This window comes from Cajanus cajan, chromosome 1, assembly GCF_000230855.2.
Source record: "Cajanus cajan strain Asha chromosome 1, NIPB_CcT2T_4, whole genome shotgun sequence".
Classification (NCBI taxonomy): Eukaryota; Viridiplantae; Streptophyta; class Magnoliopsida; order Fabales; family Fabaceae; genus Cajanus; species Cajanus cajan.
Window position 1 is genome coordinate 5151174 of NC_138517.1, and position 22544 is coordinate 5173717.

The 22544-nt window shown below is 28.5% G+C and overlaps 2 protein-coding genes across 5 annotated transcripts; one reads left to right on the forward strand and one right to left on the reverse strand.

Moving 5' to 3' along the window:
• The first annotated feature begins 294 nt into the window (after positions 1–294).
• Positions 295–3082, forward strand: LOC109809547 (uncharacterized). Its single transcript, XM_083073377.1, has 4 exons — positions 295–714; positions 803–1311; positions 1384–1488; positions 2111–3082. Exons 2-4 carry the CDS (start codon positions 1120–1122, stop codon positions 2567–2569), a joined length of 756 nt encoding a protein of 251 aa, XP_082929503.1. The 5' UTR covers positions 295–714; positions 803–1119; the 3' UTR covers positions 2570–3082.
• Positions 3083–5356: 2274 nt separating this feature from the next.
• On the reverse strand, positions 5357–21027 carry LOC109791970 (MADS-box transcription factor 6). Of its 4 annotated transcripts, none has more exons than XM_020351339.3 (8): positions 20497–21027; positions 13526–13607; positions 13289–13350; positions 12939–13038; positions 12760–12801; positions 7947–8009; positions 7749–7852; positions 5357–5662 (listed from the first exon to the last, which is right to left on the reverse strand). In XM_020351339.3, the coding sequence occupies exons 1-8, from the start codon at positions 20676–20678 to the stop codon at positions 5566–5568; spliced, it is 732 nt and encodes a 243-aa protein (XP_020206928.1). In that variant the 5' UTR covers positions 20679–21027; the 3' UTR covers positions 5357–5565. The 4 variants fall into 4 exon arrangements, with proteins under 4 accessions (XP_020206928.1, XP_029125844.1, XP_020206927.1 ...); XM_029270011.2 differs by having other exon boundaries at positions 5358–5662; positions 7968–8009; positions 20497–21020; XM_020351338.3 differs by having other exon boundaries at positions 5359–5665; positions 20497–21016.
• Between the last annotated feature and the right edge of the window lie 1517 nt (positions 21028–22544).

Genomic DNA, 22544 nt, shown 5'->3' on the forward strand with positions numbered 1-22544 from the left:
TCAACGTCTCATCCTTAGTCCCTAGGGTAAGTTTCGGTTATCCCCCTCCTATCTCCACCCTTGGAGAGTAGGAAACCTAGAGTGGCCTCCACCTACCTTGGAGTGAGCCAACTTTGAGCACCCAAACACCACCACCCTAAGTGCTTCCGCCCAAACACCATCATTTTCACGCCAACTTCCTTTTCTTCACCATACACCTTCCTTTTGTCTACCTTGTTGAACCTAGATCAAGGGCCAAGGCTTCCTCTCCTTCATCTCTACGTCATTTCATGGAGAAGGAATCCATCACACTGGTAGAGGTATTAGTAGAGGTAGGGGAAGAGGGAGAGGTAGAGGTACCACCATTGTGCCACCACCTTCTACTTCTCAGCCAATACATTCTATTGGAGAACCCTCTCATTGTACTACACAACCTACACATGGTTCCACCTCCCAAACACCTACAACTCCCCAAAGTAACCAAGCTACACCTACCCCTCATGTTACTTCCACTTCCCAACCACATTTAGTTTCTCAAACTAACCAGTCTATACCTACCCCTCATGTTCCTTTAACACAATTCCCAAATATGATTGAAAGACCACAAACAAATCCCTCCATTGATGCTACTGGTAGTCCAATTGTTGGATCATCATCCTCTATTGATCCATCTTTAGAAATTGGAAGCTTTGACTCTGATGGACGTATTTGGATTCGCCCAGGTCCACAAAACACGTAAGTATGAATAATTATTTTCTTTTAGATCAATATAAACATGTTTCGTGTTATAAGTTATTTTAGTTCTTCTATTTTATTTTTATAGATTCGACCCACCAATTCACCCTACCCGTGAAATTTCAAGAATAATCAAAGGGAAGTTTGAAGGGTCATGGGAATCATATGGAGAGGTTAAAAGCACTAATGAAGGTGTGACAAACATGTGGTTTGAAGAGTTTCAGGTATAAAGAACTACAAATATTATAATAACCATTTTATATTTTTCATTGCATTAAATTGCACATTGTTTAAATAATATTTTATAAATTTTTGATGTAGAGAAAGTTCAAGTGGCTGCCTGATCATGATGCACAAATAAGAAAAGCATTTGACCATAAAGCATCTGAAGGGCTTTCAAATGCTATGTATAGGGTGCGACGAGGCATTGATCAAAGGAGTTGGATTCCAAAGCAAAAACTTGTAGAACTTCAACAAAAATGGAATGATGAGAATTGGAAACATAAGTCAATGACTAATGCTAATAATAGAAATTCTTCTGATGGTTCATTGCATACTGGAGGATCCATTCCTACTTCTGAGCATTTTAAGAGATTGGTAAGTAATATTTACTTATTCTTTTCAGGAGCAAAATTTAAAATTAAACTATATTACTCTTTGTTCCTTCAGAAAATATCTACAGATATGACTCCAACATGTTGGGACCTATTCCAAAAGACCCATAAGACAGCAAACGGGAATACATGGGTGTCTTCCAAGGCAGAAAGGATAGCGGTAAGTTATAATTTTATATATATTGAATTATGAAGAACTTGATTGATTCTGTTAGAGAGATAATAATGATTATGTTTGCAAGACTTGGCATATAATGGTTATATTAGAGACAGAACAATGGTTATGTTTCAACAATGGTTATGGTACTGTCAAAGTTGTCATGTTCTGTCCTTCACTGTCGACTTGACATATTAAGATAGGTTACAGTTAATGGTCTCAAAATTGCAAGCTATACCATTTATAGTATGTAATTTTTTTTATATGATTTGAAATTTTTACTGAATTATGTGAACATAGAATCATTTCACCTTATTGGTTGTGCTCAATTTTAGTTTCATGTAATGTGAAGTGCTATCATCTCTACATCTTACTTTACTAATTGCTAAATTCAATGAGATTCATGTGTATGTGGTGTTGCATCTAGGTTTACAAGTTACTAATTTCATTGCAATTCATACTTATCTAGTGATGTGTTGCTCATAAGTTACATCTTAAACTTTTTACTAAGTATTTTTGTGTGTTCTTCTTGCATGATTCTTTGCATCATTCATGACATTCATGAGATCTTCTATTGTCATTATTAATGTTTATATACTTTTGTTTCTTACTTTTCTTTTTATAGAATGAGTATGAAAGACGGTTATCTGAAAGAGAGTCACAACAGTTATCGGGAGATCATGCTGCCTCTAGTGTGCAATCTGAAAATAGTATTTTCTATGATGTTGTTGGTGGTGTGAACGATAAAGGAAGAATATTTGGTTTAGGTTCAGAGGCTGGGAAGTATAAACCTTCTTCTTCTACATTCTTAGAGGGTATCTCAACTCCTGAGTATCAACAAATGAAAAATCTTGTTTCAAATTTGTCTGAAGAAAACAAATCATTAAAAGAACAATTGCAAAGCCATGCAGATTTGATTCGTGCTTCACAGGAAGAGTCTCGGTTGGTTCGTGAGCAGCTGAAGCAATTTATGGAGATGTTTTCTCAATCTTCTCGTCCTCTCCAACCTCCTCCTACACATGATGCTGACACAGTACAATCTGATGATAATGAGTTAGATGATGATCATGATATAGATGTTTAGGGATGCATTATCTTTTACTATTATGTTTACTATGCTTTAAACTTATAATTTGTTATGTTTAAGTTTTACTATAGTACTTATCATACATTAGGGATACTTTGTTATATTTGGTGTTATTTGTATCTATGGTATGCTTGACTTTCTTGTATTATTTGTATTTAGTTACATGTTTTTATAGAATTGAGAAATTTTTCTTAATTATTTATTTTGTTAATTTTTTAAACAATTACACAATAAATTCAACTTCTTTGATTAATTAATAAATTATTTGTTAATCACAATTATAGGAGAAAAATATATTCTTTACAAATTTACGAAAAAATAATTTGCAATTTGTGATGGATTTTATTTATCACTGATGGATTTCATTCAGTACAACGGTTTGTGACAGATTTCGCAATTATTCATCACAAATTTAGTCATCAAAGATGCCCAGTTTGAGAGGGATTCACAACCCAGTTAGTGACGGATTTTATCTGTCGCAAATTGTGACGGATTTTGTGACGGAGTCACATACCTATCAATCCCTCTCAAACAGCGAGGGATTTAATCCCTCTCAAACAGCGAGGGATTCAATCCCTCTCAAATAGCGAGGGATTCCTTCATCTCTCAATCCCTCTCAAATAGCGAGGGATTCATTCATCTCTCAATCCCTCTCAAATAGCAAGGGATTCTTTGTGAGGGATTTTGTGTCATCACAATTTGTGACAGACTCACATACCTCTCAATCCCTCTCAAATAGCGAGGGATTCATCACAATTTGTGAGGGATTCATACCTCTCAATCCCTCACAAATTGCGAGGGATTTTAATCCCTCACAAATTGCGACGGATTTTTATTAATTTCTAAACATCTATTGTTACAAATTAGTGACGGAAATTATATTGTTTGTGATGTCTTAATTCCGTCACTAATTGTGACGGAGTAAATAATCCGTCACTAAATATTTTGTGACGCCAAATTTTGTGGCGGAATCATTTCCGTCACAAATTCCGTCACTAACTTATTTGTGACGGATTTTATGTAAATTAATGACAGATTTTTTCCCTCTCTAATTTTAATTTTTCTAGTAGTGAGAGTTTTTCTTTTTGTTTTGATGTTTTTTTTGTGTGTTGCAACAACTTTTGGACATGGATATATATTATCCTCACTCTAGTGACCTTGTGATGATGAAATGTAGAAATTAAAGTGATGTTGTTAATAGTGGAATGTAACAAATGTCCTTGTTTTAATTGATATTTACTTTTCCTTTTTTAATTTTATAAATGTGAATTGTGGTTTGCGATTATGTATGTGATAAGGTGTTTATAATTTTATTTTAATTGCTAAAAAATAAGGAAACAATTTTGTAATATTCTATGGATAACTCTTTTAACTCTCTGAATTGTGGATTATTTTTAAGTAATGATTGTGTTCTTGCATTTGGTATTTTAGGTGTTGGGACTTGGGTTAGGATTAGGTGTGATCTTGCATGTTGTCAAGAAATTTAAGAATTGTTTATTGTCATGTCTTTTAATTCGAGTTTACACTTTCAAGACTTGATTGATTAGACATGTGAATACTTTGAGTTTAAACTTTCAAGATTTTTTTTGACTACTTTGTGGGTGGATCTATTTTATTAGCAAAGTAGATAATTATTTTTTCAAGATTTTTTCTTTAGATTGTATGTTGACCTATTTAATTATTACAAGGTCACCATTATGTTGAAGTTGGATTCCTTGGATTGGACAAAGAGATTATTTGTTTGAGGCACGACTAGTTAATGTTTATATAGAGTTTTTGAATCTTAATTCCACGACAACAATAACAACAAAATATCAAAATGTGCATTGTAGAGATAGAACAAAGGTTATAAGAGAAAAATTCTAAAGAAAAATGATAAATGATGGTATTCTCAGCTAGAACTATAAAAATCTTGCCCCAATACACTAACTCCTGGCAAAACGTGTATAAAGAAACTTGAAGAAGCCTTGACAAAAAAAAACAAGGCAAATTGAATAAGGAAGATGATATTCTTTAATTTAAGTACATAGCCAACACAAAGCAAGCTAGAACTAAATTAACATTTTAACAAGGTATAATCAAATATTAGTTTAAGTAAAGAAAATTGTTTCGTTACAAGAAATAAACTTAATACATTATTTCAAATTAATAAACTATCATATTAATTAAACACCTTATATATAATTATAATTGTTGTAAATATATAACATTCCAAGTAAACTAATGTTATGATTTTAATCTCCTAATAAGGTTTTTGCAACCAAAATGCAATCTTGATTAAGTTTTATAACAACAGCTAAAATATTGAGATGTATTGAATAAGAAAAAAAATGCAGAAAGAAAATTATTTTTCAATAGTTTTTCTCTTGTGAGACTCTCTTAAAAATACTTCCTTAAAACGTATTATTATTTAAGGGATATATATAATGTCTTTTTTTTCTTTAATAATGATACCTATGATTTTATAAAATTATTTTTTAAAATATTGTATAATTTATTCCTTTAATGATCTTAAAAGGAAATGATATCTAAGGATATTTTTAATGATTCTTTTTGAAAAATTCATGATATTTTCTTATAGATTTGTTATCTTTGATCAAAATTTTTAAAGTATCATTTTTTTTCCTAATATAATATTTCTAGAAAATATATTATTTGTAAACATTAAAAATGGCATGGAATCCCTACTAAAGGTATTTGTTCACATAGAACTATAAAATTATGATATATGTAATTTTCTCTACTAGTACAATGACAAATCTCATGAAAAATATTTATACTTAGAAACATATTTTAATGATAAATTATACAATGATAGATAAAATACATATTTTTCCCCTGTTCTAGTACATAAACACATAATCTTCTATTAGGAATATGCATTTAGTAAAAATAACATTTACTTTATATAAAGTATTTATGTGGGCACCAATACACAAACACCTTACAAATTATGATAAATATTTTTTAACATGTAAAACAAATAAATATTCCTACAACCATCCATTATTTCTGTTGAGATTGTCTTGACTATCCATCGTTCCTGTATCAATTGTTTTTTCCTTTGAAACAACTTCTTGATGTTGAAACCTACTGCAACAAATACAAATAATTTTGATTAAGTATCAAGTTATTATATGATTTATACATAAAAGATTTCATATTTTTATAAAACATATTAAACACCCTTCATATAACTAAATTTTGGAATGACAGTTGCACATTTTTATAGAAATTTTACATCAATAATGTAATTAAATCAATGGAGATAAGTGTTTATATATAAACTCGATTAATTAATAATACATGTACATTATAAGAAAACAAAAAAATTCAAACATTAATAAAATGTATTTATCTTTAGGTTTTCATGTTATTATTAAATGGGAATTCCTACGTTAATATAACATTGTCATTTAATATTAATAGTATAATATCTCTATGTTATAATTTTCTATACTAATAAAATTGTGTATTAAAAATTATATATTTATTTATTATAGTATATTTATGTATATTAGCTAGTGAGAGTGAGGTAGTTTATGTTTCGTCATAGAAAAATAAAATAAAAAGATAAAAATGATGGAATTAAGAAAGTGTGAAATTAATTTTAAAATAGTGAAATAATTAAAAATTAAAAAAAGATAATTAAATAAATAAATTAAGAAATAAAATAGTAAAAAATATAGATATCAAAATAAAGTATTTCCTTTATTGGTGATCAATACATCTATTATATAATTGTCATAAATCCAAAAGTATTTGTTTTAACATTAATTTTCACTATAAAATAATAATATATTAATGAGTACATGCCTAGCTAATATTTTCTTTGTATATAAAGTTTTTTTTATATTTTATTTTATGCATTGTCATATTTATATATAAACACTGATAAAGAAAAAAAAAGATGGTTATTTAAAGAAGTTTATATATATAAATATGTGTGTTAATTAATTTCAATACTTTTCTTAGATTGTGTGTGTAAAACTAACTTGTATTATGTGGTTGCTAATTAATTGCAATGTTTTTCTTAGATTGTAAATGTGTGTGTGTAAAACTAACTTGTATTATGTGGTTGCTAATTAATTGCATTGTTTTTCTTAGATTGCAAATAGTTGATATTGTGATTACGATGCTTACAACGATATTGATGGATCACAAGGATTTTGTTACATGAAGATAATTTAAAGATTAATCAACAAATATCTTTTAGAAAATAACTTATGGTATTTGTAAAATTCGAGTTAGGAAATTGTTTATCTCTATTTCTATTGTGGCAAAACAAGTTGTTTGAAAATGTTTTAGGTTTAATTTTGATCAATTTCTCACCAGTTACTAAGTAAAAAAGACAAAATAAAATATATCTAATTTCTTCTAAATTTAAAATTAAATTATGATTTTTTTTAAATTACGTTTGAGATTCATAGGATTTTTATTTATGGAAGAAGTTTATTCACATATCTTATTTTAGTTTTTCATTAATTATTTGTTAAAATTATTTTTCAAATTAATTCTTAGACTATTTTAATGTCAGCAAGAAAGATCTATATAGGGTGTTACTTATTAATTTTCGAATTAACATCAGTTGTATCTAATGTATATAGAGGCCATTTCATGACATCATAAAAAGACATATACACTAATTATTAGAAATTGCATTGTGACTTGGTGTTTGAGTTAAGAACATTCATTAATATTCTTCAATTTTATTTTCATAATTTTAAACCAATAAGACATTAACATCCTACGAGTTCAATAGTGCACTTTAAGCTAAAAAGGACACCATTTGTCATAAAAGTTCATCTTTCGGATTATAATGCAATATTGTTTATCTCTTCTAAACTCAATATACTTTTCAAGGACAAAAGTTTAAAAAAGAACACAAATTTAGAATTCCCTTAGCAGTGGAGAGGGTAATGTCATGCAATAATATAATTTAAGATTGTATCAGATACATCATAAGCATAATTAAGCAAATTCTTCCCAAAAACTTCTAGGATATAAATTGATCTAATCATATCCTTTAAGTTTTTTTCTCTCCTTTTTTATTCTCATTAATTAATTTCATAATCTTTGATGAACAATTAACTCTACAAATACTTTACATGAAATTACTAACTCATGAGAAATTTTTATATTAAAAAATTTAAAGACTAAAAAAAACAATGCATACCATGTGTTTAGTGTTGTCCCAGATTCAAATTGATCTACTTGTGTAGCATGCAATTGAACATAATTGTTATTGTCAAGGATGAGGGTTGAGAATTCATCTTTTTCCTACAAAATAAGTTTTGAAAAAGAAAATAAATATATAAAAGGAATTATCATAACAATAATTGAAAATTTTATAGCTTGCCTAAACTATAATTACATGATTATTTAAAGTGAAAACCTTAGACTCCAATTGTTTGTTAAGTTCTTCCAACTTGTACACCTGCAAATATAGATAGTTGATTAGAATTAATGAAGTATCCTATAATGATATTTTGGTGAGGACAATGTTTGGTATTAACAGAGTTCCAAATATTATTAATCTTTTGTAATTTTTCAATAAATGATGAAGCAATAAGGTGCTTGAACATAAAAATATCTTTACCCATATCATGCAAATTATACTATCTAAATTATTCTTTAAAAAGTAAACGCTAGCAGCAGATTTTTTAACAATATTTTTTATACACATTTTCCTATTGGGTGAAATTTGAGTTTATTTAAATACGTGGGTTTCATTTCCAAACTAACAGGGCCTATATAAATTTTAAGAACCAAAGGAAAGTGCACTGGAAATATGTGATAGTATGTTGCTTACACTTCACTTCAATAAAATTTAAACTATTTAATGAAGAAATATAATTTATTTATATCAAACACATCTAAAAATATAGTTACAAAAGAGCCTAAAGTTGTTTGCTTGTTAAGATAAAAGAGGTTTTACAACTTTTAAATATTTTGATTAAATAAATAAAATAACTTTTTACGCTTCATAAGATAATAAGCATTTTTTTTATTAAGATAATCAAATGAAACAAAGTTTCACAAAGTAATGAAAATACACATTTTTATAAGTTAGACGAAACCCATTCCCCCATAAAGACGATCACAAAACACAACATTTAAGAATAATCTTATATTGAAAAATATATTTATTTAGCCCAAATATTCTGTAGGAACAAAACATATACAAATTCAATAAATTAAGGAAAATGAATCAAAGAAGACTTGTAGAAGTGAAAATAATCACATCTCATATTGTCTTAGAAGACACGTTAACCTACTCAATAAAATACAACCACGTATTTGTCTACGTAAAATGTAGGAAGATCTTTGAATCACAATAGAACGATAAAAGAAAATAAGCATAATGCTTTATACTATCAAAGTGAGAAGTTGATGAAAAACAATAAATACAACTTAAATACCCCAATATTTACATATAAGCTTTCTAGAGTTGAAGGAAAATGAAGGTACAATGAATTCTCAACAATTACTTTTTAATATATATATATATATATATATATATATATATATATATATATATATATATATATATAAAAGGAGAGATTCGTTTACTTCAAAAATAAGTCTATCTAAACTTACTTTATTTAATAACTTATATTTTATATCAAATTTCAATGATTCAATTGTTGAATTTAAAGTTCTTAATGCAATATAAATTAAGTCTACAAATTTTTAAAATCTTTGAAAGCTATTTGATACTTCGTTTCATTAATTCAAATCAACGTATAAAATATTTTTATGATTATCCGTCAATTTGAATTAATGAAATGAAGTATCAAATAGTTTTCAAAATTTTTAAAATTTACAGAATTGATCCATGCATTAAAAACTTTAATTTCAATGGTTGGATCATTGAAATTTGATGTAGAACATGAGTTATTGAATGAAGTAAGTATAAGTAGACATACTCCTAGAGTAAACAAATCCATTTCACTCTATTTATTTTGAAACTAAGTCTATCTAAACTGATCCTGTTTAACAATTCATGTTTTACATCAAATTTAACGATTCAACTATTAAATTTAAAGTTCTTAATGCATAAATCAAGTTTGCAAATTTTTAAAAAGTAATTGTTGAGAATTCATTGCACCTTCATCTTCCTTCAACTCTAGTAAGCTTACAAGTAAATATTGGGGTATTTAAATTGTATTTATTGTTTTTCATCAACTTGTCACTTTGATAGGGCAAATCATTATGCTTATTTTCTTTTATTGTTCTATTGTAATTCAAATATCTTCATACTTTTAATGATTCAAATCAACATATAAAATATTTTTATGATTATCTATTAATTTGAATTAATAAAATGAAGTGTCAAATAATTTTTAAAATTTTTAAAATTTATAGACTTGATCTATGCATTAATATTAATGCATACATATTAAGAATTATTAATAGTTGAATCGTTGAAATTCATCATATATAATGAGTTGTTGGATAAAGTAACTTAAGCAAGAAGTACTCTAAGGGTCATTTGATTCTTCCTCTCTCTCTTTATATATATATATATATATATATATATATATATATATATATATGTATATGTATATGTATATGTATATATATGTATGTATATATATTATGTATATGAGGAGAGATCCATTTACTCTAGGAGTAAGTCTACCTAAACTTACTCCGTTCAATAACTCATGTTATACATCAAATTTCAATGATCCAACCGTTGAGTTAAGAGTTCTTAATGCAAATATGAAAATTTTAAAAAAATTGAAAACCATTTGATACTTCATTTCATTAATTCAAATCAATGTATAAAATAATTTTATAATTATTTATCAATTTGAATTAATGAAATAAAGTATCAAATAATTTTTAAATTTTTTAAAAAATTGCAGACTTAATCTATGTATTCATAACTTTAAATTCAACGATTGGATCGTTGAAATTTGACGTAAAATATGAATTATTGAACGGAATAAGTCTAGGTATACTTATTATTGGAGTAACAGATCTCTCTCTCTCTCTCTCTCTCTCTCTCTCTATATATATATATATATATATATATATATAGAAAGAGAGAGAGGGGAAGAATCTAATTATTCTAAAAGTAAGTCTATCTATACTTCACTTAATAATTTATGTTCTATATCAAATTTTAACAATATAACCATTGAATTAAAATGAATTAAAAGTTTTTAATGTATAGATCAAGTCTGTAAATTTTTATAAAATTTAAAAAATATTTGGTACTCCATTTTATTAATTTAAATCAACGTATAAATTTTTTTTTATGATTATTTGTCAATTTAAATTAATGAATTGAAGTATCAAATAGTTTTCAAATTTTTTAAAAAATTTGTAGACTTGATTTATGTATTAAGAACTTTTAATTTCACGGTTAAATTGTTAAAATTTGATATAAAACTTAAGTTATTGAGTGGAGTAAGTTAATGTAGATTTACTCTTAGAGTAAGTGGATCCCTTTATATATATATATATTAAAGTTTTTGAAGAAAGAGGGACTTTTCTAACCATTTTTTTTTTGTAAATTAATATATGAGAAATCTCTCGTAAAATTCTTTAAGGGGGGTGTTTGATACATGTAATATTTTTAGTTTCATGAGAATCTTAAATCGAGAATTTTGATTTCTTATGTTTGATAGCTATTTAAAAAAAAAAATTCTAGTTGATATAATTTTTAAAAAATTATTTTTATTTCACTTTTCCACAAAAACATTTCTTTAGGGGTTGAAAATCCAATTTTTGTGAGTTAGGGGGAAAGTTGTATATAAAAAGATCACAATATTCTTTTTTAAAACAAATATATATCATATATAATTAGTATTCATCTTTTCAAAGTATCTCTTTTCTTTTATTTCTTTTTCTCGATCCCTTTCGTTCTCTCTCTCTTATACTTTCACTCTCACTTCCATTCTCTCCCTCTCTCTCTCCCCTGCCTCTCCTTCTCCCCTCTCTCTTTCTCTCCCCCTCCTATCTCTATTTCTTTCTCTTTTTAATATCTCATTATTTCTTGACTTTGTCAATTTTAATAATATTATTATTTTTTTATTTTTACTATTTAATGGTATTTGTTAACACTTATTTAATTTATTTATTTGAATAAAATGAAATAATATTTTTTTTTATCTTTTTTAATTATAAGGTAGCATTTTTTTGTTTATTTCTTTTGTTAAATCATGTAGTTAAATAATTTAACTATAATTTTTCAACTTTTCAAATAGTTTAATTTCATACTTATAATAAGATTTGAGTAAATAAATATATCAAGATTTGAGTAAATAAATATATCTAATGAGGTTATTTTAATAAAGAATATTTTTGTAAAAAAATATTTATATACATAAGAATATACTATTATAACCAAAATATTAAAATCTTTAATTCCCAAGAATCTTATATGAATATTTTTAGGAACATCTATATGTAACTAAACAATTTTTAGTTATTATCAAGAAGCATGATTTTCAGGAGTTATATTTCTTAGAAATCATAATCTCTGTGTATGAAAAAAGTTCTCCTATCAGACATCCCCCAAGTATTTCCTTAGAAAAAGACTCTCTATTCTCCTATAATTTGTCTTTATAAAACTATAATTAATGAATTTTCACCCTATATTTTTTTTTTGTGAAAATAGTTGAAGCTTATAGAGGATTTATATCACAAAATATTTATTGTATTATTTGAAAAATTAAGTTGAAAATACTTAGTTTGTAGTCCAAAAATGTTTTGTATTAAAAAAAATACTTATAATAACTCTTATGTAGTCTTGAGTTAAGATAAACTAATATAAAGTATGGTATGGTTTAGGATTTAGGGTTTCTTTTATAGTTTTATTTATTTGTGTATAACACTTTGATTAAAAGAGAAGAGTTTTCATGTGTATAAGTGTTTTTTTTTTAAGACATAATCAAGATTTTTTTTAAATATTCGTCATTAATATACCAAGTATCGTTTTCATATATATATATATATATATATATATATATATATATATATACTTTGGAGCAATAACATAATTAAAATAAATAAATAATAACTTCTATAGCACCAAGTTGTGAAACAAGGAAAACAAATGCATGGAGTACTGAAATTCACAGAAACGGTTCACATCAAATGGAGTAAAATCCAACAAATCAAGAACATACATACAACCCTCATTTAATATTTGAAGTTTAAATATTGCATACCTTTTCGCGTAATTCATCCGCTCGGGCCATGAGTTTCTTCGCCTGCAATTTAAAGGCGCACCCGACAATATTAACAGCAATGAATAAATAAATAAATGTATTTTTAGTCTTTAAAATATATTTTTCATTTTAATCTTGTCTTTTCTTTTTATGTAAATAAATGAATTTATTGACAATACTTGATGCTGTCGAGTTAGTGCGAGAGTTATGTCTAGTTGTTTCTCGAGGCTCTGTAATTCTTTAAAGCTAAGTGGCTCAAGTTCTTCTCCTTGAAAATGCCTTCAAACACAGCAAAGAAACAATGTAAAGTATTTTGATTTATATATACAAAACATTTTTGTTTCCATATACATATGCAGTGTAAGAGTAATTGTATGAAGGATCATTTTAGTATACCGTTAAATATAGGGGTGAAAATTTAATGAATAAGTTTTCGATTTTATTTTATAAATAAATTATTTTTAAATAAATAAGGCTATACCAAACTAACTGTATAAAAGTAATGCTCTTATAAATACATCTCAAGTACCTTTGGGTCCTCTCTAGAGATTCATATTTTGATCTTAACTTCAAGAATTCATGGTATGAGTTCTGCAAGACACAGTAATATATGCTAAAATTAAATAGTATATATATTAATAGAAGCAGTACTTAAGGAACTTACAATATATAGTGTTGAACTTAAAATTATTTATGGGTTTTTCTCCCCTCTTCCTTATTTTTTAAAAGAATGATGCTAAAGAAGATCAAAAGAACAAGAATAAACCTGTGATTCAAGTTCTGATGAATCGCCAGCCTGTGACTTGCTGTAACGACATTGGCGATACCTCTCGATGATTTTGTTAATACTGATCATAATATAAAAAAATGGTTATTAGTATAACTGGAGCAATGCTAGATAAATCATCACTTAGAATGTACTGTAAGGATTTTAGGATTTGAAAATCTTTAACGAAAACAATTGGTTAACTTCCTTTTAAGCCTGAAAAAAATATAATTAAGATGTACTTACTAGCTTCGAAATATATAAATAATAGATTATCTACGTTAAATATATTAACGATCGAATCATCAAATTAAAAACTTTTAATAAATAAGTTAAATTTATATTTTTTTTCCAAATTTAAAAATTATTTAATATTTTCTCACATTAATTCAAATTAACAAATAATTTCAAAAACATCAAACGAAACACTAATTTTGTCATAAAGAAACTTGAGGGACATAGGCATGAGATATCATACTCTTTAGCAAAGTAGGGTGGAGACTAAGGTGGGAAAATTAAGAATGTGTGCTACCATGGGATATAATATTTTAATGGTTTAATTTGTTGTTTTTAAAATGAATGGATGAGTTTTTTTTTTTTTTTTTTCATTCGATCTTTATTATTCGTTTTTCCTATTCAACCCTTCATTCTCCATGCTCACGTCGAACTTCTGTGTGCCGCTCCATTGCACCACAACATTCTCGATCCTCTCCCTTTTCTCTCCCAAACAACGCAAAGTTTTGAAGAAGTATACAAAGTACACATGAACAACGACTCATCAACCAGATTCTAGCCCTCAAGTTAGGGGACAATTGGCTTGAGAAAGTGGAGGATGTTAAAGGTGAAGAAATCATTTCCAGCATGTATTTTCAGAATTGGATGTTAGCGACCTATGTTGGATAGAATCCAGTTCCAACAGCTATCTAGTGATGACAACAACGCTCTTACTGCCCCATTTAGTTTGGAAGAAATTAAAGACGCCATTTGAAGTTGTGACGGTAATAAAAGCCCGGACGAGATGGATTTAATTTCAATTTCTTCAAGAAGTTTTGGAATTTGTTGAAACTAGATATTTGTGAATTTATTGAAGAATAACACATCTCTTCCAAAGGTTCTAATTGCTAATTTTTTGGCTTTAATTCCTAAGGAGCATCCATAGTCACTTTCGGAGTGTAGGCCCATCTTGCTTATCGGAAGTATGTATAAAATTATTACTATAATTTTGGCCTTGAGGTTGAAAAGGGTACTTGACTGTTATCTCTACTTGTCAGACAACTTTCTTGCCTAAAAGACAAATTGTGGACGGAGCGTTGGTCGTTAATGTAGTAGCACATTTAGTCAAAAAAGAAAAAGAAAAAGAAAGGATAGATGTTTTCTTTTTTAAGTTGACTATATATGCTAGGTAGGATGAGATTTAACAAAACTTGGAGAAGGTGGGTTAGAGCATGCATTTTCTCTAGTCTTGTTTCCATTCTAGTTAATGGTAGTCAAACAGAAGAGGTTGAGATTCAGAGGGGCTTAAACCAAGGGGACCCATTATCTCCTTTCTTATTTTTGATTGTTGTAGAAGGGTTAATCGGTTTGGTTCCTAAAGCAAGAGAACAAGGTAGTTTCAATGGCATTAAGGAACCTCTCTTTCCTTATTTTACAGTTTGCAAATGATACCATCCTGTTATGTGAAGTCTCATGTGATAGCTTGTGGTGTATCAAGGCTATCTTACATAGTTTCGAGTCGGTGTCCAAGTTAAGGGTGAATTTCTCCGAGAGCAACTTGCATGGAATTAACTTGGAGTAATATTTTTTTAGCGTTGTTGCCAACTTTTTGCATTGTAGTTGTGGAAGTCTCCCATTTAAATTTTTGGGAGTGTTAGTCAATGCCAACCCAAGAAGATGTAGTACTTGGGAACTTGTGGTGACAACTATGCATGCAAAACTAGCTCTCAAGAAAGGAAAATTAATTTTTATCTTTGAGTGGTAGAATCACTTTAATTAACTTTGATCTGTCTAGCTTACTAATGTACTTCTTTACATTCTACAAAGCTCCCAATAAGGTACTAAAAAACATAACTATTCAAAGAAATTTTTTGTGGACAGGTTGTGATGAATAACAAAATAAATTGGGTCAGTTAGGATTAGGGATGACAACGGGGCGGGGCGGGTACGGGTTTCATGATACCCGTCCTCGTCCCCGCGAGCCAAACCCATACCCGTTCCCGTACCCGTACCCGTCGGGTATGTGATTTTCATCCCTATCCCTGTCCCCGTCGGGTATCGGGTATACCCGTACCCGTACCCGTCAAATTTTTTATTTTATTATTATTTTTTTAAAATATAATATTTTTAAATTATTTTTTTAATTATATTATAATTATAATTAGATTATTTCTCTATATCTTATTAAATAAATAATTACACATAAAAAATACTAAAATTCTTTAATATAATTAAATTAAAAGTGAGTATTTAATTAAAAATGGGAACGGGGACGGGTACGGGTACGGGGCGGGTAAGTACATACCCGTACCCGTACCCGATTTAATATATCGGGTTTTACCTTTACCCGTACCCGTACCCGGTCAAACCGGGTATTCTCCGTCAAAGTCGGGACGGGTTCGGGTATTACCCGCGGGTACGGGTATATTTGCCATCCCTAGTTAGGATAAAGTGTGTTGACCAAATAGTAGAGGAGGCCTTGGAGTTAACCTTGAGGTTTTCAATATTAGTCTCTTGTCTAAACGGAAATGACATTGTTTGTTGGATATAGAGGCCATATGGTATGATTTATTATCCTTTAGATATGGTCCTCTTAACAAGCCCCCCATTCAAGTCACATTCATTTCTAGACATGCATCTTCATGGTGGCATGATGTTAATAATATTGAGGCTGGATTGAATGCTTATTTGTCATGGTTTTCCAATTCAATTTGTAGTAAAGTTGGAAATGATAGTGAAACTTGCTTTTGAAAATATCATTGGGTTGGGAGGATTCACCTCAAGGAGGCATTTCCTCGATTTGAGTTCTACACTCAACAAATGCTCGAATTGGCTCAAATCACATGAAAACTAGAAAACCACCAACATTAAATACAAGATATCACTTATATACATCAACAACAACTCATTTTGCACAAGAAATTCAACATGCAACAACCATTCTCAAAATCACCAATTCTCCTTGAAACCCAAAAACACCAAGTTCAACTATCGCCTTTCTAAATCATGCTATTCAACAATATAATTGCAACTATTAGAATCCATATTGAATAAACCAACAACCAACCAAACAATCCAACAAGAACCAAGAATCCAACTTCCATTACCTCTAATCCAAAGAGAAGCAAAAGTCAAGCTACAAACAACTCTAGGAAGCTCTATACAAGACCACGAACTTAATAATCAGTGAACCTTGAACCCTAAACTTGGATGATTACTTGCTCAGGACAATACTCTGTATCACTCTTGTTCAGTAACGGATTTTCTGTTAATACCATTGTAACGATACAACATATTTGTTTTAGGCTTAAATATGTTTTTAGTTGTACAATTCTAAAATTGATCTTTTGTCTCCCTCGAATTTAAAATTGATCTTTTTAGTCCCTATAACTTTTTAAAAAAATTGTTTATTAGTATTTGGATGATTACTTACTTGGGACAATATTGTGTCACTTTTGTTCAGTAAAGAATTTTGTGTTACTAACATTGTAACAATACAACATATTTATTTTAGGTTTAAATATGTTTTTAGTCCTCAAATTTTAAAATTAGTCTTTTTAGTCTCTGTAATTTTTAAAATTTTATGGATAAACAAACAATTGTTGCTAGTATGGTTGTGGGGCTTCAACATTTGTGGTCTTGGAGGTGGAATTGGAGAAGATCATTATTTGTATAGGAGCCATAATTGGCCAATGAATTGCAGAACCTGTTAACTCTGGTAGAACTACATGAAGAAGTACTAGATACATGGCTCTAGTTAGAGGACATTTTAGAAAAAAAAAATTACTGCCAAATTTGCCTATAACCTTTTGCAATCTCAATAGACTCCCACAAGTTTCAATGATGTTGTTGATTTTGTGTATAGCCACCTATATGGATATGCTCCATCCCTTAAAAAATTATAACTTTTACTAGGAGACTTTTGCAAGATTGTTTGCCCACAAGAATTCAGCTACAACATTGCGGTATTATCTCATATGTGCAAGGTACTTCTTGTGTATTTTGTTTTTCTCATCATGAAGAATGTAGTCATTTATTCTTTAATTTCCCTCTAGCATATAAGAAATGGTCTGCTATCTATTTATGGTTGGACTATGCTGGGGTTTCACATAATGATGGGTACCAACACTATCTACATCACAACCTTTGTCTCCAAGGAAAACAATATTGGAGAGTAACTCACATTATTTGGCACGCGTGGTATATGCCTTATGGTTGTTGAAAAATAAGATTATATTCCAAGGAGCTACTTTTGATTTTATTGCACTACTAGCTCAAATAAAAATTCTGCCAAGGATTTGTTCATTAGTAAAGAGGACAAATTTTTAGATAGAACATACTTCGATTGGTGTATAAATCCAATAGAATGCTTAAGAAAATGACAACTCTATCATGATGGAAAACAAATCCTAATGATTGCATTAGTTGTTATGCTAATACATTGCTACATGGAGCATAGTTTGTTGGGTTGAAATAATTTTTTTTAGCTGCATAGACTAAACTCTAGTGTTGTAAAGTACAATGTATATAGCACACACATTTTGAGGGAGTTATGGTGCAACAATTTCATATTTGTTATGTGGTGTGTTGCACAATTTATTCAAGTTGATGGGGAAAATGGATTGGTTATAGAATTTGTAACCATCATTTTGGAGCTACAATCAAAGAGGGCAAGTATTAACTTTGCACAGTCTCATTCTTACTCCTCATAGTGGTCTGTCTCTTTTGTTTAATATAGTTTTTTGTATTCTCTTGCATATTTTTTTTTCTAGGAGAATGGGCTATAAAAGTAGGGAATCTTGTTTTATTCCTTCATTTAACTTTCAAATCATCTTGTGTCTCTTCAATGAAATCTTTTGATTATAAAAAAAAAATTACAACGATCACAAAGAAATTAATCCACCATGACCTAGTGCAAAACTCTACAAATATGCATAACTAAATTTGACATCCCTTTTGCACTACCACTTGCTACTTGAGTATGACTTTAGAGGTGATGAAGAGCTTGGATTTGGCCTTCAATGTTGTTTGTTGGCTAAGGGTGACAACTAATTAAGGAAAGTTAATATAGGGGTAAAAAAAAGTAAAGTGTGTTTGTGCAATCTAACAAAATTTCAAGGGGTACTTATCTAATTTTTTAAAAATTTAAATTTCACATCAACTAGCAGTAAATTAAACTAAATTAGTATATATAAGTGAGAGATAATTTATACTTTACATATTAGTTTTATAGAGTTGAGTTAAATTTCAAAAGATTACATAAATACCCTCTAGGTTTCATGAGATTGTGAACAAGCATTCTACTTTTTAATATCTCTACACTAATTCTTTTTAATTGTTTGAAAAACATTACATTAATACTCCTTAGATATTACATTAATCTCACTTAATTATTTTAAAAAATATTACATTATGACTCCTTGTAAATGAAGTTACTGAAAAGATTAAAAAAAGAAAAAGATAAAGAAAGGAGACTGTATGAAATCTTATTAAATTTCTAGAAGTGTCAATGTAATTTACTTTCTTTATATATTATTTAGAGTTAAGAATTTATTTTTATAAATATAAGATTTAAAATATTTTAATAATTTAAATTATAATAATTACATAAAAATTTAAATTATACTTCAACTCAAGATATATTTAAAATTCTTGCTAATTTATTAATTTTATACATAGTTTGGATTATAAAATACGATTAATAACTTAATAACTTAATATATTATTTATTATAAAATATATAAGTAAACTAATTGCAAAAAAAAAAAAAGAAAAAAAAAAGAATGATGTAACGAGTTTGTCGTGGATTTACGCCCCCCTCCCAACACACCTTTTCTTAGAATATGGAGATCAAAAATCACCCTCGTCACGATTCCATGCCTACCTAAATCTATTAAGAGTTATCTATTTTATTATTCACATTTCAAACCCAATAGCGTGAGACTATTGGGAGAGCCTATCTTGACCTCTTTCACAAGTATATTCAATCTCATATGCTCTCACTAAGATCTGAATATTCGAGACCTCTAACTTGAAGCATATGCTAGTGCTTCATGAAGTGGCCTATACTAGCCCACGAACTTAAAACCAACCATGAAGTGCTAGACCATACATTTTTCTTTTCTCCAACTTGTATCTATTATTCTACCTTTTGAGTGTACAAAAAAAAAAACAACTATTAATGAATAATTAACATTACCACCTTCTCAAGATATAGAGAAACAAAAACAGAGAATTATAATTTATTTAAGGTTTGAAAAAAAAAATTAAATAAAAGCAAGATTTGTTATTAACTAACTCAATTTAACACTTAGCTATCCATGAACCCAAAAAAAAAAAAAAATAATAATAATAATTAACACTTAGCTTGGAGTTTCTAAAAGAACTGCAAAATGATAATCATACATGCATTCATGCCATATCCACTATAAGTAACATAATCAAGCTCACATAACATGATTGCCCAATCCATTTTCAAACAGAGATTCGATAGAAAAATAAGAAATAAACAATATCAGCATGGTTGGAAATTAAGCTAGCTAGCCCAAATATATTTCTTAATAAGAAAAAAGATTAATTATTTTCACACACACTTAAATTTAGGTCGAATCTAACTCAATTCCAAGAAATTAATTAACTTAAGAAATGTATTTTTCCAAAACTTATCATATCTCTAGCTAGTCATAAACTTTGCATGTAGCATATAGACATAGTAAATAGTAACAAATCAAAAAGAAAGATGAAGAAGGAAATATTACTCAGTGCTGCTGTACTGAAAAAGCTTGCCACGGCTAGAAAAGATGATGAGTGCTATTTCAGCATCACACAGCACAGAAAGCTCAAAGGCCTTCTTCAGTAACCCACTTCTGCGCTTTGAGAACGTTACTTGACGGTTTATCTTGTTCTCTATTCTCTCAAGAACAACCCTTCCTCTTCCCATGGTTTCTCTCTCTCTCTCTCTCTCACACAGTAAATATTTAAATTTAACTATATGGTTCTATTCCTCTTCTCTCTTTATATATTAAACTGCAGAAGGGGTAATGGATAAGCACATGCATAAAGATAATACGATCAAGATTCCATATTCTACTTCTATCGCCAAACTCATGACCACGCTTTTCCCCGCAATATCAGGCTCTTAGAACTCATCGTAAACTTTAAGTTTTTCTAATTTACTAACTGCTATTATATATTATGTTGTTTTTCACGTTGAAATGCATTCATGTAAACATAAAGTTGAAACACAGAAAAATAGATATAATCATATCACGCACTTTTGTAAGCTAAATATTTAACAGAGAATCTCACATTCGATCTCTATATTTGAAAGTCTTTTGAATTAATGAAAATTACATAATATTATGAATAAGATTAATTTTTGACTTAATAGACTAAAAATACCTTTAACAAGAACAAAAATAAACTAAATATATCCTACTCAAACTGGATCAAATTATTATAGAAAATAAGGATTTTCTTCTTAATATTTAATTCCACTACATATTTAAAACTTAAATTTTATACCAATAATTAAATTAAATTAATCCTACACCAATAAATTCATACCTTCAGTGGTGATATAATTTTTTTAATGGAATATATAGTCAAGATTTTAATTATTTTATAAGACATGTATTAGAAAGAATACAATGAATACACTCTAGGTCAAGTGGGAAAACTTTATACATCACTTCTAATAACTTTATTCTGTATAATCGATTAGACTAATATGTAATCAAAACTAAAATGAAAAAGAACCACCGATCAACCTAGATTTTAAAATGGAATCAAAGTTACCGAGTGTTGCAATTGGGTTTGTTTTAATTAATTATAATTTTAAGAAATTATAGATAAGTTACCGAGTGTTGCAATGATCAATCTAAACATTATGATTACAATGTGATTATGAAGACTTCTAATAAAATCATAATATTTTCATTACAGTTTTAGTAGGAATTTAAAACCTTAGGTGTATCATATAGCAGAATATATGCTAGAATAAAGAAAAGAAAGAAAAAATGAAAAACAAATAATCTGAGAATGTGCATGCGACAAAATGGTAACCTTGGATTTTCTCTTTTCCATCATGATGCCTTTTCCTTTTAAAATTATTCACTTTCTCCGGTAGGAAGTTGACAGCCATGCAAGCTATTTAGTTTATTCTAAAAATGTTAATATGTTATTAAATATTTTTAATATATTTTTAACAATACATAAAAAAAAATTGCGTAGTTAATTAAATCATTAAATGTTAGTATAAATTAATACGACTCACATATATTTAACAATATCTTAAAACTGAAGAGATGAAAAAGACATTATTAACACTTCACTTTATATTCACCATTAATTAAGAGAACAAAAGGTGGTTTGTACCAAAGAAAGGCAATAAAATGTGGTACAATAATACGTGTCGATCAAACTGCATAGAATTTTTCACCTTAGTTCATTTTCAGTCATAATAGCCATTGAAATTGTGTGTGTGGCGTTTGTTTTCCATTTGGTTAACAATGTTCATCTTCTTTGTCGTTGATTCTTAGCCAGTGTCACTTCAATCTCATCTAATCTATGAGGCAATTTCTACTTTTTTTCCCTTCTTTTTTCAACTTTACCCTAGATGTTGTTGGACCTAGGAAGCTTTTATTATTTGGTTCAATTCCACTGCACTTGGCCACGTTTCAGTGCCCTAATGGCTCTTTTCAATGCTACAAAAGCTGAATCTCACTTTACCTTACGTCAGTTTCCCATGAAAAAGATGTTCATCCATTTGAAACTCGACACATTGCGGGTTCACAAGTAGGGTTGC

Coding starts and splice junctions, on each gene's coding strand:
- LOC109809547 (XM_083073377.1), top strand. CDS start 1,120: ATGTATAGGGTGCGACGAGGCATTGATCAAAGGAGTTGGATTCCAAAG. Junction 1,312..1,383: donor CTGAGCATTTTAAGAGATTG/GTAAGTAATATT, acceptor TTGTTCCTTCAG/AAAATATCTACAGATATGAC. Junction 1,489..2,110: donor CCAAGGCAGAAAGGATAGCG/GTAAGTTATAAT, acceptor TTCTTTTTATAG/AATGAGTATGAAAGACGGTT.
- LOC109791970 (XM_020351338.3), bottom strand. CDS start 20,678: ATGGGAAGAGGAAGGGTTGTTCTTGAGAGAATAGAGAACAAGATAAAC. Junction 12,802..12,938: donor CACTAACTCGACAGCATCAA/GTATTGTCAATA, acceptor TTTAAATTGCAG/GCGAAGAAACTCATGGCCCG. Junction 7,853..7,946: donor TTTTCACTTTAAATAATCAT/GTAATTATAGTT, acceptor CTTATTTTGTAG/GAAAAAGATGAATTCTCAAC.